This window comes from Lucilia sericata, unplaced genomic scaffold (assembly GCF_015586225.1).
Source record: "Lucilia sericata isolate MDLA Ls3-8-SP2 unplaced genomic scaffold, ASM1558622v1 Contig000003F_arrow, whole genome shotgun sequence".
NCBI classification, from domain to species: domain Eukaryota; kingdom Metazoa; phylum Arthropoda; class Insecta; order Diptera; family Calliphoridae; genus Lucilia; species Lucilia sericata.
In genome coordinates, this window is record NW_023994044.1 from 1620536 (window position 1) to 1640802 (window position 20267).

At 30.0% G+C, this 20267-nt stretch overlaps 1 protein-coding gene across 2 annotated transcripts; it reads right to left on the minus strand.

The window, feature by feature from the left end:
- Positions 1-1862: 1862 nt before the first annotated feature.
- LOC119616438 (cytokine receptor-like) lies at positions 1863-19364 on the minus strand. Of its 2 annotated transcripts, none has more exons than XM_037972777.1 (13): positions 18487-19364; positions 13044-13120; positions 12113-12267; positions 11252-11363; positions 10701-10831; positions 7448-7679; positions 6294-6777; positions 5899-6205; positions 5333-5831; positions 5156-5267; positions 4898-5085; positions 3501-4831; positions 1863-3209 (listed from the first exon to the last, which is right to left on the minus strand). In XM_037972777.1, the coding sequence occupies exons 1-13, from the start codon at positions 18501-18503 to the stop codon at positions 3003-3005; spliced, it is 3852 nt and encodes a 1283-aa protein (XP_037828705.1). In that variant the 5' UTR covers positions 18504-19364; the 3' UTR covers positions 1863-3002. The 2 variants fall into 2 exon arrangements, with proteins under 2 accessions (XP_037828705.1, XP_037828715.1); XM_037972787.1 differs by having other exon boundaries at positions 1864-3209; positions 7448-7619.
- Positions 19365-20267: the final 903 nt, after the last annotated feature.

A 20267-nucleotide genomic window follows, 5' to 3' on the forward strand; every position in this document is an offset into this window, starting at 1 on the left:
GGAACTGTAGGCATTCAGCCTGTTGCTCCATCCCGATCTCAGTTGTACCAGAACAACTCTTTTTTTCCGCGGTGAGCGACCTCCAAAAATGGCATTCATGCGGTAACCTGAAACCGCGGTATTGATGGCGTCTCTCTGAATGTCGTTCAAAGCTGCTGTATACGAACTCCGATCCAAGGGATCCTGCACATATCTTCGTATGCTCTCCTCGTATACACGAAGATCCTTCCTGATATGCCTCGGGAGATCATCCAACTTTGTGATGTTGAAGTTGGGATGACTCTTCCACTAATTTACCACTGACCGGCCAATTGTTTTATAGGTAGCCAACAAGGTTTATTTGTCCATTGCCCCTTGTTTCTACTTCGCAATCTGTGCGTAATTGCAGTGGCATGAGCTGAGGAGTAAACAGTCTGTCAAGGTATATTCATTTCCCGACAGCCGTACCGGAATGACCCGAAATTATCGGCCAAGTGCTGTCAATCCCAGCAACAACTACACAATACAAATTAGGTTCAAAAGTAAGTTACCATTATTGATACAACAAAATGCAAACTGATCGGACAAAAGCTAAGCTTGGATTTTCTTATCACCACAAAAACATTGTGCACATTGAAATCTCCTATAAGGAGTACATTCTCAAAAGGGTTAAGCAATTTTTCCATTTAATTGCAGAAAACATAATCCAATATGCCCGGAAAAAATTAGCAAAAGACAATGATAAAATTGTTCCTCAAATTGATAGTTGTAACTATCAAATATATAAACAATTTTTTTCAAAAGACAATGATAAAATTGTTCCTCAAATTGATAGTTCTAACCATAATAATCGAACTATCAAATATATAATCAATTTTTTTCCTGACGTAGAGCAAACCATCAAGTCTTCTTTTCTCCACTTATGATCTTATGTCCTCATGTCCATTACCCAAAACACCAACATCATACCCCACATGCGCAGCACTTGTTAAATTCTTATTCACCATTTTGTCGGTGGATTCTTCTTCCAACTAATATTCACAATATACTTGATATCTGAGCGCCATCACCCATTTTACTGTCACTTTACCACTTAACACAATGTCACGAAAAGGCACACACTTATCCACAATTGCACAAAAAATTTCAGTAGTCAACACTTAATTACTTACAATGATTTGAATAAAAAGGAAAAAGATGTTCATCCTTTTATATAATTAGGCTCATGTCAGTTTAATTTTTATTATCAATAGTTGAAAATTGTAAGATTGCCTAGAAAAACAATATCGTTGTTGTTGTTGTAACAGCTAAAACTATAAAATAATCTAGTTGTGGGGTTATACATCAATGTCCTGGCCTAAATATTGGATGCATCCATAAATCCATTGGACATAGTAGGGTTGAGCAGTTGAATATGTGGTAGGTGTCATAAGGACCCTGACCACACGCATTGAGCCTGTTGCTCCATCCCGGTCATAGCTGTGCCAGCACTACTCTTGTATTCCGCGACAGGTTTACTTCCGGGTAAAGAGGCTATCAAATGTGACCCCCAAGACTTTTGGGTGGAGCATGGTCGAAATTTGAACTCCATCTATCACAATGCCAAGGGTTAGGTTTACTTCCTTCGTCCAGGTGGTAAAAAGTGTTGTTGACGACTTCGCAGGTTACGCGCAGTGAAGAACTGATTTATTTCGTGGAGATAACAAACAACAATGCAACAATATCGTAATTGCATTCGATCGATATGTGTATAAAAATGTTTTAAATTTTAAAATTTTCTTTTGCTGGGAATTAAATTTTAAACGATTTTTTATTTAACAAGCCAAATAAATTGAAATAAATACACTATCGTTTTTTAAGTTAAAATGTTACTTTTGTTTATTAAATACACTCGTAATATACAAGAGTTAATAATTTTTTAAGTACGTTTTACTCTATAGATAATGAAAAGCTAAAAATATTATTCACTCAAACATTATTACAAAATACTGTAAACTTAGTTCTTTTTTCTTAAAAAAGAAAAGCTAGCTACACAAAAGAAAAGACACATCTTTTCATATTAAGGCCACGAAATATTCACATGTGTGTGTATGTATTTGTTTGCGTGTTTTAAAGCTAAAATTTAAAATTAACAATACAATACAAATAATGTCAACTTAATACTTAATAAAATGAAAATAATTACAAAAATACCTAACATAGGTTGTTCAATTTACAGAATACTATTGTACGATATACATACATACAAATATGTACACATGTACATAACTATATGCACTTGTCGTATTCTATTTGATTTCTTAATGATTTTATAAACTAAAAATTAAATAATAATAGTAATAATATAAAAAAAATAGTTACTGTGATGAAAGCACAACAATATTAACAAACTTATAGTTAAATCAAAAATAATAATAATAATTAAAATAGAAGACATGTGTTGGGGCGAAACAGATGATACGACTATGAATATGAATAGCAGCCGGAAGAGAGTCCAGTTTAAAATTGAAACAATGGCGGGTCAGTGTGTTTTAAAATATTATAAAAATTGTCAATGAAAAGATTATAAATTAATTATTTTATTCGTATATGTATATAAAAAGGCACTTTGCAGTTTGTTGTTTTAATTGTTGTAATATACATATACAATAATTTAAAATACAAAATAAATTATACTAATTACAATATTTATAATACAACATTTAATGCATATAAACTTAATTATTATTACAAACATTTTAATTTGTTTTAGTAGTTGCAGGGCAAACAAAAACAATAATTACTATTTTAAAAATAAAACTTATTTATATGTAAAGGTGTAGTAATAAAGTCTTATTAATGATTAGATTGTACAAGGTTTTCCAATTGATGTGGGCAATGGTTTCATATTTTTGTTTGTTTTGTTGTAGTTAGTAACTTTCTTTCTTTAATATTTATAATTAATTTAGTTAGTTCTTTTTTTAGTCACTATAGAATCTCATTTTGTACAGACAGAATAAATAGATTATAATTTAAATTAGGAATCAATTAAATTTTTGTTGTTGGCCAAAAGCCGATAATTCCTTTTGTGTGACATAACCGGATATAGGCGGCATATTTGAGTTCAAAATGTTGCCTCCGCCACCCTCATCTGGATTGATAAATGTTTGTGACATGGTTGGTTGTGTTGATTTTAGGGTTTTACCCAAGGCCTCTAGTGAAGTATAGCCATCGGAAGAAGGTATTAAGGGCTGCAATTTAAAATTGTAAAAATGAATAAAATAAACACAAATAAAATTTCAAAAAATCGAAACATATAAAAATAATAAAACTTTAACGAAATCTTTTATTCTTAATTTTGTAAATATTTATGACGAATATGTATGTACATAGATTTTCTTTAATCCTGACATATCAGAATCTTTTTCGAATTTTTCGATTATTAAAATTGCGTTAATAATAATGACTAGGTCATTATTATATATGACGACATCGCAACTCTAACATCATAAAAACAACAATCATATGGTAGTAATACAAACCTTTTGCAGTAACTGTGGCGCCACATAACCCGAACTATTGATTGGCAAACCTGCCATAGTATTTTGAAGTTGAGTTGCATGCGCCATTGATGTTTGTTGTGTCGGCATCTTTTCCCTGGGCCAATTAAGAAGGTTATTTGGCTTTATGTACCCATTTTCAGAAGGCAAGAGTTGTGTGTGCATAGACGTTGGTATTTGTTTAATATAACCATTGTCAGTGGGCATAAAAGATGCCGGCAATTTTGTAGCTGTCATGGATGGAACAGTGTTTTTAGTGCCGCTAAGAGCTGATATAACTGAAAAGTTTGGTTGCACATAGCCATTGCCGTTTCTCTCCGACTGTGATATAATGTTATCGAATGTTGTACTAGACGACGATCTTGACAATTTATTGTCATTGGATTTTAGTAATTCCATAACCATATATGCGTCATCCACAACTGGTGTCTGATCAATGACACAGCTATCGTCACTTACATTGTCAGTGGCCACAAATGTCTCTTGGGTACAGTAATCCGTGGAATTATTTGAACCAATGTAACCACTACTTTTGCCCAACGAACAAGCTGCAATACCATTAAGACCGCCATTATTAAGATCACCATTGTGGCAGACATAACCGGAATCGTGACTTATGGAGGAGAGCAAACGACGACTTTCGTTATTGTAAAATGGATCTTTACTACGCCGAAAATCATCTCCACCATCACCATTATCTTTAATCGGATATTCTTCCAGACCCGGTGGTAAAGCACACGAAATATTTGCCATTTTCTGATACTTGTTACGTGCCACATAAAAGGCGGCCATGACTCCTAGTGATGAAACTACAATTAACAAAGCCAACATTGTAATACGACTTAATTCGGGATCGGAACAGTTGGTAGCTGGACCCTTCTCCCATACAGATTTGTACTGGACATATTTATGTTTATCTTGATATTCATGGATTTTGGCCAATTGTTCTGCACTTAATTCCTTGCCCACACATCTCATGTCCATGTTTTGGGTATATAAATCCTTGACATCATCGTTTGTTGCATTTTTCGTTGCAAATATGTTATGATCAATTTCAGTGTATGGTACCACATTCACAGCACGTACTTCTTTAGTGAACCGATAATCACCATCTATACATGCTGGCAAATGGTATTCACACTCATTCGTATCCATTAACAGCGATATATGTTGTCTTTGTATCTGATCCTTATACCAATAAGTTATGGCGACTTCATAAAATTCAACACGGCCTGAAGGCACCTCCGGTCTAGACCATTGCAATATGTTTCGATCATTATCTTTTCTCTTGACGTTGCGTGGGTTAGAGGGAACTGCAAAGCAAAAAACAAATATTTTTATAGTATAAAGTAATCTATTTTGTCTTTATTGGCACTTACTTCCTACAAGTGTAGTAACTGTTATATCGTTACTATGATTTGAGGCTGCAGTTGCAGATGTGTATGCTGTTATATAGATTTTATAAGTGGTATAACTGCTCAGATTTTCTAATTTGTATTCCACTTGCTTTGAAGCACATTGTTCTTCATTCGTTTGACAATTAATGTTGTGATACTCATTGTTATAACTAAAAGAAGATACAGATATGAATTGAATTAATTGTGGTAAATAACTAAACAAAAATATTGAGTACTTACGCTATTCTATATTTTGTTAATAAACCATTGCGATACTTAGGCTCCGACCAGGTTAATACTACCGAATTACTTGTTACATTGTATGCTCTCAAATTGTGCGGTTTTGAAGGGGCTATGCAAGAAAACATTCCATTTAAATTTAACAACAATTATTATGGAGTATCAAGTACTACTTACCATCTTCATGAGTGTATATAATCTGGGCATCACTTAAGTTACCCGGTGTAAGTTTGGAAAACATGTTCATTTGTATCTTGTAGGATGAATAGGGCTTCAAGTTTTGCATGGTATATCTTTTCGCTGTATTTTCAATTGTCAATTTTGTTGGTTCTTCAAGACAGTTGTGATTTGAATTATCTTCTCTTTTGAATATATGATTTGTAGATGGACGTTGGATACGACAATAAATTAAATTGAAGCCTTCTACAAGGGACGAACATACACGATCTGTGCTCCATTGTACTGTTATGGAACGGCTCTTAACATCGATTATTTCGGGTTCCAATTTTACCAGTTCACTAGTAACATCTGCCGAACACATTGTCCAGTGCATGCCTGTATTAAAGTCTCGATAATTTGCCGACACAGCCAAATTGTATTGAACTTCTTCTTGCTTTTGTGGGGAGGTATAGTACTGTGTTGATTCCTTGCTAACATGTTCAAAGAAAATTGTTCCCTAAAACAAATTTTGAATAATTTATTTAATTGAAATAAGATTCAAGGGCACTTGTGGCAAAACTTACTTCACATTCATTGGTATTAGCGAGTTTCGATTGACACCAGAAGACAGTGTAATCAGTCAAATGTTTTTGGTTATGTGGAGGACTCCAAGAGAGCGTTGAGGTACGATTTGTAGCGTGATAAACATTTCTTATCCATTGCGGGGAAAAAGAACGTTCATGGTGCTTTGACCGGGCCGGTATCACAATGGTACTATTGTTGGGCGATTCTCCCTCGGCATTACTACTTTTTATAACAAAAGTATAGTTATGACGTTTATGCCAGGGAAATGTGGCCGAAGTAAGATCAATGTGTAAAGGTTTCAAAGATCTGTAAATATTTAAGGAATTAAATTAGTTTTTAGAAATACATATCCTAATGAATTTTAGAAGTTTTGTCTATTTCTTAAGATACTTACACACTAACTCCATCGCGTTTAACTTCCTTAATGACATATTTAAAGTCCGGTCCATTATACTTATAGTACGGTAATTGATGCCAATAAAGTCGCACTTTTGTTTCACTGGAATCTATATAAAAGCTGCCCACATCTGTAATTGGTGCTGTATCGGGTGGACAGGGTAATGTTTGGAATTTTTGTACGTACGGCTCACTCCAATAGCTGTCATCATTACGGGCAGATTTCTTAACACGTATACGAACACTGAGTTCATACCAAAAGTAGGCATATGGTAAATTACGTACAATAACCTTGTACTCTGATCGATTATTGCGAATTTCATAATTTAAAGGATTCGCCCAATGGGCACCTTCGGCCTTAAAAAGTATCTCATAATCCAAACCTTTGGGGGTATAAAAACTATATTTGGGATTGTTCCATTTTATGATTATCATATTGTTTGTGATCTTTTCAATGGTATATTCAGGCCGCGGTGGAATGACTGGAATTTTGTTGTTAAAAAAGTAATAAAAATTAAATCAATCAATCTACTAAGTGGAATCGTGTTAGAAATTTATAATCAGTATTAATTGAAAGTTACTCGTCCAGAATATAAATAGTTTAATTTTCGTTTTTACGCTGGAACAGCGATATTAAGGAATGTAATAAACGGATTCTGAAAATATGTACTGTGATGTGTGTATTAAAGATTATATTGATGAAAATGGTACATAAATCGACCGATAAGTTTACAAAAGTGGAAACAACTTTCCTAGTACTATTCTCAAATCCATTATTTGTTAGAACCTCGCTGCAAAATGTTCATAGAAAAATTCGACGTATGTTTTCAGCAAAGTCGTTGTGCAAATCCGGAAGATGTGCTATCACAAACATAACTCTTACAAAAATCATAAAATTTTGCAAAAGTTTTTTTTTTTTTTTTTTTTTTTTTTGCTTTAGATAAAACATCTAAAGCAATTATAACTAGAGTAGGATTCAGACAATTTCGATGTTTTGAAAATGTTCTAATAAAATACTTTTTTATGTAAATAACGCTCAGATGAACGTTATTGTATTATTGTAATATTGTTATAAATCATTCCACAAAAATTTGAGTTCTCAGTAATTATCCTTTAAAATGTCCAACCGAAAATATATGAACCTTTACTTACCACTTTCATAATGATTTATCCAAAAACTTTGCACATTAACTCCCACTTCATTCTGGCCTTTCAATGTGAAATTGTAAAATTCATAATTTGGCCGATAGTTATTTTTATCCATGGTCAAATTGCAGATGCCTTGATTTTGTTGCATTTCCAGGTGACATGTTTGTATGTAATTCTGTGAATAAATTGTACGGTAAAGACGTTTTCCGTTCTTGTCCCTTATAAATGTACGAAACTACTTTGGTTTGTTTGTATGTTTTTTAGGAATGCGTGTAAGCAAGTGAATGAGCGAGTGTACACAAATATTAAAATTGAAATAAAAGTTACAAATAGAGAAATAATGTGGCACGTGCGACAAGCAATAGTGTGTTAGTTTTGTTAATTATTAAAAAAAGATTGAAAAGTGTACACACGTTGTTAAAAAAAAACATTTGAATACATTAAATTTTTAAATCGTAAATTAAAAATAAAGAATTAAATATAAATTGCAATGCAGTGCAGTGCAAATTATTTGTGTTAAATGTTATTGTTATTGTTTTGATTAAATTAGTAATTAGCACCATGTCAAAACGTTGTTTGGTTAGTTTACAAATTAAGAACATATAGTAAAGTATTAATGAGTATATTAGTTAATCAATTAAAAAAAGAAGGTTGGTGATGTTGTTGGAAAGATAGTTGTTATGTGAGTAAGAAATTTGTAAAGATTAATTAACATGCACAAAAGTCCCAAAAAATATGTAAATAAAAAAAGAAAAAATATTTATTAGTTAATAACTTTAAAAATAAATTAAAACATAACACTACTACTACTACTACAATTTAAGAGTTAATTAAATATATAAATTTATTAATTCAAGCCCTTACAGCGAAAATAACTTAAGTATATAATTATAAAGATAAGCAATTTTGTCTTTATTTTTAATGCTAAATTCTTAAGATAATTTATTTGAAAATCGTTTTACATAAAATTGAATTTATTTTTGTTTAAAATTGTTTTCGCAGTTAGGGCTCCAAATGTGTAAATAGAAAATTTAATTAAAATTACATATCGGTGACATAAATATTGCAATTTCTTTAAAATATTTCATATAATTCACTTCATTTAAATACCTAGCTCATTTTTTTAAGTTCAAAACCTAGTTTAACATACGGACTATAACAACAAAATTTAGGCAGATTAGAAACGATGCTACTTTTTACTTTGGTTTAACCTAGATTAGAAAGTATTGTACAATTCAAAACCGGCGACGTAATATTGAATCGTGGTATGTCGTAATTTTGTACTTTTAACAAAATATAACATACATCAATATAATGCTACGACACCGATTGTAAATTGGACTAATAATAACATTTCTCTTTTAACATAACTTAAGACCTATCCAGAATCAGTCGATCATATTTACTAGTTTCAAAAGACTTGATAGTTGACCTGCAGTCTTTTGTTGTTTTACATAAAGAATTAATATCAAATTTTTTTGAGAAAAATTTTTATTGCTTTTCTATATGTCGGCCAAATGCCTCTCTTTATTTGTTAAATGTTTTCAAAAATTCATTCAACTAGCAAATTAAATTTTATTTCTCTTACTCTTCTAAAGGGTGACGTAAATTCGTTTTGTATGTTTTGTATTTTGTTCATGTTTATCTAAATTTGTTTTTATATAAATATGTCAATTGTAATAAATTTATAAATGTATATAGATTACTGTCCAAAATTATCAATTCTAATGAAATTGTTTAATATTATGTGTAGGAGCAATTGAACTACAAGTATAATAGCTTTATTCCATAACTAGAAAGATTCGTTTTATTAAAATTCTATGAAATTGAAATACTTTATTATTATTTATTTCAACTTTATCAACAAAAAAAAAGAATTACAATAAATTCAACAAGTCACTTAATTTTATTGTTTTCCGAAAATCATTAAAAGCGATAACAACAAAGCAAAACAATTTGATTGCAAACATTTTGTAAAATTTGTGTTAAAAATGTGTATTAAAATTTCAAATTTTTGTGAAAAAATTAGTATTAATAACGGAATTAAAAAATTGTAAAACAACACGTTTAGAAAAAAACAAAAATCCTATAATTACATTTAACGTGCTATTATTTCAAAAATAAGGATTATTATTTACCTAAATGTAGCTAAAAATCTTTAATTGACGTCTTTCTTATTCAAATGAAATAACCAAAATGCCTAAATATTAAATGATTAATATATTTGTTCTTTAGATTAAAATTTGTGCAGGAAGTAAAAAAGTATTTTTTTAAATATTCTTTGCCCAGAATGTGAAAAAGTTTCAATAGCTAAAATAAATGCACATGTAATTAGACTTTATGCTTGATATATGAATACTTGTATAGTCAGACTAACGTCATTGAAAACGGAAAATAACAAAACCACTCAATTTTTACTATTTTCAGTATAAAATATAAAATTTTAATTTCAAAGTATTAAAAGTATTTAAAAAAAGTTTCTGAATTAAAATTTTCTACACTTGCAAAAATCCAACAGTGTGACAGCATTTCAAATTTAGATTGAAAATAAAATTTTCTATACTTTGAACAAATTTACAAGTTTAAAGCATATTTCAACTGTCATTGACATTCTCCCTTAATAATTCTAGCTGACGATATACAGTATTGTATATCTATACACATTCTCGTTTAATTCATTCAATCGTATATATGTATGTATAAAAAAATAACATGTAAACAATTGAAATACACCCCGTTTTATTATTCTAGTTTAGTTTACTACTTCCATTATTATTAAAGAAATTAATTGTGTGTGATATGAGGAGTGCAAAAAACAACCAAAGAAAAATAGAGAAAGAGTGATAGAAAGAAAATATATATAATAAATTAATGGGCCCACTACTACTACTAGGCAAACTTGGAAATGTGTATTATATATTCATAAATTGTTTATTTTTATATGTTAATATTTGATTAATTGCTGCAGAGTGTTATTAGTTTAGAGAAAATATAACCAGTTAGAATTCTACCGTTTTGTTAAACAAATAAAACAAAAATGAATGAATTAATAAACTACCAAACTTGAACTAATTATACTACTAACAAATAAGTATCCTTTAACTCCCCAAGGAGCAACGACCATTTCATACCAAATGTATATAAAATATGTAATATATTCTTCATACATAAAAACATACATACATTCATATGTATACACAATGTATGCATATGTTTTGTAGATAAGAATATACAATGTAAATGTATGTAGACTTACCGGTGATTGTGCCGTATAACTTAAATTGTAATGTGTTAGTAATACATTATGTGGCTTGGTAAAATTGCACACCATATACGTATAATCGTAGCCACGACATTTGAAATCCGTTATATCTAGAGGTGCAGTACCTAAAAGTTAAGTAGAATAATGAAAACAAAACGTTTAATGTACCATAAATGCCTTGTTAGTAAATTTAATAAAAATTAATTATAAAATACTCTATAAAGTATTAAGTACTTCTACAAAGCATACAGCTACTATCATTATCAAAAAAAATCAATTTTTAAGAACTTTATCTTCAAATTAGAGAGATCTTGACCAATTATAACTGAAATTTTAATTTCAATTTTGTATTAAATTACGATTTTTTAATTTAAATTTGCTAGTCACTGTTTATATTTTTAGAAGACTTTATAAGTGTGTGTATGCGAATGTTAGGTTTAAAAAAAGGATAAACAAAATAGACATGAATAATTAAATGATGACATAATTTATTACTTTCTAGTTGAGAAAAGTTACAAAGAAAATAAACAAACATATAAACTTACCAACTGATACATGCGTAATACCAATGCCCTTCGTGCCAATTTTGCATATATAATAGCGATCTTGTTCCGTGGCATTTCGTAACATAAAGACAATTGTTGTGTCATTTAAAATCTAAAAAATAAACAAATATTTAAAATTTAAACAATATAACTAGAGTTAGTTTTTCTTTTGGTCGCATTTACGAGCTTTTATTTAATTTCAGTGGAAAAAATGTTATTTGTTTCACAACTAGTTTTAGAAAGCATGCATTTCACCTTCGTTTGTTTTAGTGTGGCGTTATGACCAATGATGTTTATTCCAAAATGTTGCCTTCGTACAACGCTCTGTGGAATATATTAAGAGTTGACATCCCTTCTATAGAAGAGCTATAGTAGAACCATTTCTTAAATTTGTTCGAAATTGTCAACGTCGGAAACTATAAGTATATGTATGTTACATCTCTAATTTTAGGACTTAGGACCAATATCTCAGCGTAATTTTTTTACACAGTTTTCTCTTTACTAAAGTTATCGAATTTGTACAAATATTGAATGGCTTTTTTAGTTTCCGAACAAAAAATAGTGGTTACGTCTCTTTCATCAAATATTTGAGGGGTGTGAACATACCTTCATAGATAATATAATAATTCTACTCTAGCGTAAAGTTCTTTCCTGGATATAAAAAATTTCCGGATAATACAGTTCTGGCTGTATAATCGAACATAAACGCTAGGTTCAACGGTTACTTTTTTGTAATATTTTCAATGATTTCAATTTGATTCATTAAATATTTATACATAACTTTATTTAATCTTATCAGTTTAATTATAAAAAAGAGGTTTGATATAAATATACATACAAGTATATGTACGTTTAACTTACATGTATATTATCATTGGGCACTATATATTTCGTATCTTCTTGTTCAAAATACAAAGAAGAGCTATTGACGTTACCGCCAAACTTCGATGGGTTTATGCGACATGTTATATTAGCACTGCTGTTGATTTCAATTTCAAGACGATCTGGTAAAGTTTCTAGAGATACAAAACAGGGGAAAGATATGTATATGTTATTAATAAATAGCAAACAATATTCCATATAGGAATATACAATTTAAGAAAATTTAAATCATTGTGCAAATAAATAAAAACAAATAAAGTTTTAAGCAAACAAACTGCCAGTTATTTAGTCAGCCAGTCAGCGAGTGAGACATTATATCAGTATGCATGTTCGTTATGGTATTATGAGATTGAGTACATTGTCCAATAACCGTACGTACATTGAAGAAGTACTCTGCCTACAAAGGTGTTAAAAACCGCAAGTAAACAAAAATGTTATTATTATTTTTTGTTTCTACGATTTTCCCATTTCTACTATGTAGATTAGAGTGGCCCGAATTTGTAGTAAATTGTCACAAAAGTTTACGATTCAAGATAATTTGGTTAAAATTCAAAAAACTCAAAGTAAAAAACGAAAAATTTGGAATTGTCACAGAATTCCATTCCGATCGAAACTATTTTTAAATATCTATTAAAAATTATAATTTCATACGCATTTCCACTTTAAAATTGAAAGTGATTTTATTCCGAAAAGTTGTAGCTTAAGTTTGGGGGGCCAACCTAATGCACACATATTTGTTTATGCGAATCAACATTCGTTTGTGATTTTTTTTATTCATAATACAAAAATTTTAATATAAATAGTATATTAATATGTATAATGTATATTTTTGTACTCCACTCTAATCTATTGTCAAATATTTGACTAAATAACTGGCATATGGAAGTTTTTTCTTTTATTTAACACTTACCACCGGGAGATGTACCACAATGAATGCATTGTAATGAATTTATGACAACGATCGATATTAGCAGCCATATTGATGAACTAAAAATAAAAAAATATATATTATTAGAAAATAATAAAAACTAATAATACCCCTATATGTATATTTAAGTATGTATGTATAATAAGAATATAAAACCTTCGAATTTGTAGAGATTTTTCGATACTATCAATTCATATAACTTTTTCTGCCGTTTTATTACACTGTACCATTGTTGTCAACTTCGCTTAGTGATACCCACAACGTAACTAAATATTCCCTCTTAGGATGTCACCGGAGGAGTCATCCCAAATTTAACTTCACACACTTGGATGCCCCCGAGCCATATAAGGATATTAATATATAGGAGAAAAATATACGTAGTTGGATCGATCCACGTATACGATCCACGCAGCTTAGAACGATATTCAAAATGCCGCTATCAATACCGCTGTCGCAGTACACCCCATGAATATCGTCATTGGAGGTCACTCACAGTCTATAAACATCTAAGGAAACTTGCCGCGGAAAACATGAGTAGTTCTCGCAAAACTGAGATTATGATGGAGCAACATCCTTAATGCGATTGAATAGATTGTGGTCCCCATGACACCCACCACATATACACCCCCTGAATATCGTCATTGGAGGTCACTCACAGTCTATAAATATCTAAGGAAACTTGCCGCGGAAAACATGAGTAGTTCTCGCAAAACTGAGATTATGATGGAGCAACATCCTTAATGCGATTGAATAGATTGTGGTCCCCATGACACCCACCACATATACAAGTGCTCTGCCAATCCTACTTCAGTTTTTAATGAATTTATGGATGCTTCTCGTTGAAATAGCTACAGCAATTGTTAGCTCTAATTGATAAAGAGGAAACATTTTTTAAAATAGGTAAATACCCGGGTTTTTTCCAAATGATTGTACAAAAAAATAAACTTATTAACAAAGGTATTTTTCAAAAAAGTCAAAGGTTTGCTACTGTCGCAGTCTATAATCATGAATTGGAAAAATTAGGCTTATTTTTAAAACAAAAGCATTACAGGAATTTATATAGATTTAATTATATTTAATATACATCCACTGTTCAAGGGAACAACGGCACAGAAGGTAAATTCCTTTTTAAGATGACAGGACTTAAAATTTGTTTTTGTGCATTTTGGCTGCATTTAAACGGAAGTAAAGTAATTAGTCAACTAAGGGCGTGAAATTTACAGGTAAAAATTGTATTTTATACTTTGAGCATTTATAATCGATTAACAAGAGTTGAATAAATAACAAAAAAACAACAGGAAATTCGTATCACAATTTGTACGGACAGATATTACGAAATGCCCGTCCAATAATTTCTCTATGCTTTATGTATTTCTTAAAAATAAATCTCTTTAATTTTAGAATGAAAACCATGAAAATAGAAACACTGACTGAGTTTTTGAAATGCTCTAAACTGAGGTTTTTCCTCATAAAACACAATTATAATCGCAACAATTATTGTTAGTTCTTTTCTGATATTTGTTGTTAGAAGTATTTATATTTCTTAAATGCACATGCTGTCTATAAATGCTGTCTTCAAAAGGTAGAAAGGTAGGTAGCAGTTGTACAATATTTAGTAGGTAAATCTTGTATGTATTGAATTGTATTATACATACACTTGTACTATGTACATTCACTGTGTATACAAATTTACTAGTATGTACGAGTATCTACAATATTTGCTTTTAATGCCGCAGTTCTAATTAGTTGAACAAAAATAGCCAACGTAAATAAATAATAAAACAAACAAGTAAACAAATCAAATTTGTTTAAATTGAAATCAGCTGCCGAAACGTGTTGAACGAAAGATTCAATATGAAATTGTTGTTAAATAGATATTGTACAATTATTCAAAAGAAAAATGCCTGCAATATTAGAGCACAGTTAAAAACAACCAATAAAATAGATACAATTTTAAAAACACTTATTTTAATTTTTAATAAAAATTTAAAGAATTATTTATTTTAGTATAAAATTGTCTTCAGCTGTTTTCATTGGAATAATAAAAAAAAACATAATGGTTAAAAACAAAGTACAAATTCAAAGGCATTTAACAAACAACGTCATCAATCGTAAATTTAATCAATTTTAAAAAATTTTGTTTTTGGAATTTGAAAAAATATGTATAACAATAAATTATATCTGATAAGTTGCCCAAAAAAACAATTCCACGAAAAAAATTAAAAAACAAAAAAATAAATAAAAATACAAAAATGAATAATTAATTATTTTAAATAAATAGTATTATATTATAGTATTTTAAAACAGATATGTATATATATATTTTAGCAAACAAAGATACAGACTAACAAAAATTAAATAATATTTCCCAGAATTAATTTCTTAACTAAAATTAACAATTTAATAGATTTCTGCTTTTAGTAGCATTTATTGTTATTAATTTTGTTTTTATTACTAATTTTATTTGGTTTGCTCAAGAGTTACTTTGTGATCATAAAAACAAATACTTATTTACTCTCAGTCACCAACCAACCAAATCAACCAACGAAAATATTTTAATGCAAAAAGGCACTTAAGAAGCTTTTAAGGTGACAGATAAACAAATGACTGACAGTCGGATAGACGATCAATTTAATTTACTTTAAAGGTAGAAAAAAAGGAAAAGATAAACAAAACAAAAAAATGAAATGAAACTGAGGTCAAACCAAACCAAAATATACGCACAAAATGTGTTAAAACAAAAATAAATAACAGAAAATAAAATAAAGCGAAAAGATACAAAAACAACAACAACAAAAACACTATCAACATCACTATCATTTGTAAGATTTACTAAAGTCTTCTTGGAAGAGAAAAAAGCAAAAATACGTATTTGAAAACGAAAATATGTATGTGGATGTATAGGTATAACAGGGTGTTCTATTATAACTGTTATTTTTTTAATTGAATTTTTTTCTTGCCGACATTTATTTGGAATATTATTTATTGTAAATAAGAAATATTCCTATAATTAAAATATCTATCAAGTGTAGTGCAAGGCATATGTATATATTAATACTAGAGTTTCTAACTTCCCGGGATTTTTTTCAATCCCGGGAATTGATTTATAAAAATTTTCATTCCCGGGAATTCCCGGGAAATTTATAATATTTTTCGATATATGATAACGTGCAACTTTTTAAATACACAATGTATTTTTTTTTATAATTTCTGTATCATTAGAACGTGCTAAAAATAATATTTGATTTTTAAATGTCAGTACAATTGTCTAAACAATTGTACCGACCCGGGAAATTTATAATAAATTGTCTAAACAATTGTACTGACGTGCTACAACGTTAATAAATGGTGACTATAGCTGATAATTTTTTATCATGATAACAATTTGACGTTTAGCATAAGAAAGATTTAAAAATCTAGACATGGGGTCATATCTCAACAATTTGTGGGCGATTTTCATAATTTGATAAATCTGTATGAAAAACTGTAGTATGACGCCTGTTTTATAGACATCAGTTCAAAAAACACGAATTCTGGATTTGCCAGTCTTGTTGTGCATGAGCGATATGTTTGTGCATTAGAGGTATGACTTTGGAAAATTGGAAAAGACATTGAATAACCTTTCATTTTCATAAACAAGATTCTCGAACTTGTGAACAATAGATTATTCTGAAATATTCAAATCCTGCGTTTAAAATTATATTTATAAGTAAATGGTAATTAAAAATATATGTACTCGGTATTTACTAATCTAAGTTTGTATAGGTATTTAATAGTAATAAAGATTGGGAAAACATATAACTTTGAAATAAGCTTTGCGGCCGTTTGAGGATCTGACTGCTTATTATTATTATTTGTAGTGCTCTGTTCATTTTTGATAACTCTTAGGAAATCCTAATCGCTGATTTACATTAAAGCACTTTTCTGTATTCTTGAATAATACTCCACAAATTTCTAACATTAGTTAGTATTCGAATATCGCCTTACAATCCAAAGAATATATATTATATAGAATGTGCATTTCGACGCGAGCTGTTTATGATTTACATGTATTATTTGTGTGTTGTTGTTGTAGCAGCGATACCTGAAATTACACGAATATGTATATAGTTAAATTATTTCCTTCTCTTCTTCTTTTTCGCTCTGGTTATCAAAGTCAGATTGATATAAACCCAGTAGACGAGTCGCATCTTTTGGCTGAGTCCAAATGGATTCAGGTTCCAGCTGAGTTGGATTTGCCCTGCAGTTAAAAAGATGTTGAACATCGTATGGGCCTGTGCCACATGCAGGACCGATATCTTGAATAGTATCGTTTATTCTCGACCAGTACGAATTTAACGGGTACACCATCTCGATCTTAGGTGTGCCAATACCACTCTAGTGCGACGTGGTAAGTTTCGTTCTCCATTTGCAATGGGTGGGAGACTCCCAGTAATAATTGATGGATTATTCAAAGCTGTTTTGTATGAGCATTCATCATCTATGTTATCCAGGTGTTCTTGGATGTCGCTCCCATACAGACGAAGATCAGGATTGTCAACTTAGCCACACCGACTTTACACGTACATATGTATTATTTATATGTTACAAACCTCTATTGAAAAATGTACTTGTTTAAGAGGCACATTCTATATGATTTATGTATATTCTTTGATATAACAAGTTTTCGTTTTTTCACCAAATCCTTACATAAGAATACTTCTAACTTATAATATTTTATGATTGATATTCTAAATAACATAAGTATATACCTACCTAATTAGTTAGTTTGAAAGAAAGATATTTATTACATCAAATCCCAAGAAATACACATATGACTTTAAGGGGCCTTTTGTGCCCTTCTTTACCAGTGACTCTAATGGAAATCAAGTCCATGACCCCAGATCTGACAGTCTTGAACACTAACCTACCAAGGACACAAATCTGTGTGTTTGAGAACACTCTTATATATCGCTCTTATAAGGCAAAATTAACCTGGTTTTTTTATACAAGTCGGAGATCCTGGACCTATAAACCCGATTAATACCGGAAAACCCACTAACGTAAATGCAAATAACTTAAGCAAAATTTTATTTTAGTATTTTTTTCCATGTCAGCAACATTGTTTGAAATTTGTAGTAAAGATAAAAAGGCAAATGAATTAAAAGGTAAAAAACAGAGAATTGATGAAGAAAACCAGTTTTTTATCATTGTGTATTTCCACTCACGTCCTAATATGAAAACAAAAACAACAACACCCCCAATTAACTAAAGATTTTATGTTTTAAAAGGGGAAACATAAATGCGGGTATAAACAAGATTCACTATATTAGTAAACAACTTCACTTCATTTGTATATATGCATATAAGATACTACTATTGTATATTATTTAACCTTTCAGATTTACTATTCAATGAATGCAATTAATATTATAACATCACTTACCCCGACGACTTCATCATTTCTGGCTAAATTCCTTGTTATTATAGTTAATGTATTAGTATTCCTTTTTTTTGTATAAATTTCTTGTTGTCGGTGCAGTGACGTTGAATATTAAAATGTTCACTATGAACTGCTTGCACACTGCACAACCGCCGCCAGAATTAATTCACTTGCGGTGGATATCAAGTGTCAAGGCACCCAATAAGCAAACACCAGCAGCAGCAAACATTGAAAAGTGTATTCTTTTATATTTTCGGTAAAAAATATTAATTACACACACATAATTTGTTCATCTTTGAGGATAAAAATAGACTTGAATTTTTCTTTTGTAATTTATCAATTTTAATTATAATTCTTATTTAGAAGAAGAAGTACTAATGTGTGTATGTATGTAGGTACTTATGTGACGTTAAAACACTAAATATTAAAAATCATTTCCAATTTATTACACTTTTTCTTTTTCATTTCATGTTTTTTTATTCGTATTCCACTTTTATCACTACATAAGATAACAAACGAACAAATTCTAGTTATATTATTTACTTCTATTATTACGTTGTTGTTTTCTTTATTTTCGTTTTTGTTAGGTAGAAACGCCAACACAAATTGTTTTGTTAAAATTTAATTTAAAATATACTTTGCACCATCAATATCGTCAAACATCACTTCATTGTAGTTTTTCACAGAGTCCATTTATATTAGTGATATTTTTGTTAGGATTCGCTTCTTGTATGCGTTTTGTAAATATGTTTAAATTGTATTCCAATTAAATGCAATTTATTTTTTAAGTTTTGTTAATTTTATTCCGTATACCGTTCTATTCAATAAATTATAAAAAGAAAATAAACCAAACACGACAGAATAGATGAAAATCCAACCAGAGCCCTGCGCCGACAAATATTAACGGCGGCGGCGACTGACACTAAATATGTCGGCGGCGGCTTAAAATCGACTGTAAGCCGGCTAAGTTTTCAACTACGTTTAGTTTTTAATTTTTCAACGATTTTAAATAAAAACGGAATCCGAGAGATCAGAAAGTGGGATTTTGGAAGCAAATATATTGTTTATAACAACAAAACAGAGCAAGCTCAAAAGTTGTGTGAGAAATTATGCAGGGATGAATAAAAAATTCTTAAAAATTAAAAACAAATCCTTTCTCCAAGTTTTACTAGGATCTGCCGATATTTAAGCCTATCTTCCATATAAAACATCTTGCAGAAAATCAGTTTCTAAAAAATTTTGCATTAAGAAAATGATCAATAACGTAAAAACAAAGATATTTTATTTGTTTATTTACAAGCTATACCCAGTGTGCTGTGCTACCCTAAAAGCAATATAAATAAGAAACCCACTTAACGACTTTGATGATTCTAACTACTATGGTTTTCCAGATATACAATTTGTTACATATGGGAGATTCCACGCAAATTATTGCAATTTCGAATAATCTAATAGTTTCCCAGATATACAAAATTTTGTATTTAATTCATATGGGAAGTGCCAAGCCCCCCATTGAAAGTCCGCCCGTTATTCTCTAAATGTTCTTCAGTAAAAATTGAAATTCTAGCTCTAATAGTTTCTCAGATATACGAATTTTTCTATTTAATTCATATGGGAGCTCCAAGCCCCCCAGATGAAAGTCCTCCCTTTTTTCTCCAAAATGTTCAGATGAATATTAAAGTTCTTCGTGCAAAATTTTAAAGAATTTAGTTCTATTAGTTTCCCAGATAAACGAATTTTTGTATTTAATTCATATGGGAGGTTCCGCTCCCCTCATTGGTAGT

Bases quoted from the DNA above. Each gene is read 5' to 3' on its own strand.
- LOC119616438 (XM_037972777.1), bottom strand. The intron at 11,364-12,112 runs GTAAGTTAAACG...TTTATTTTTTAG, and splicing joins TGCCCAATGATAATATACAT to ATTTTAAATGACACAACAAT. The intron at 5,268-5,332 runs GTAAGTAGTACT...TTTCTTGCATAG, and splicing joins TATATACACTCATGAAGATG to CCCCTTCAAAACCGCACAAT.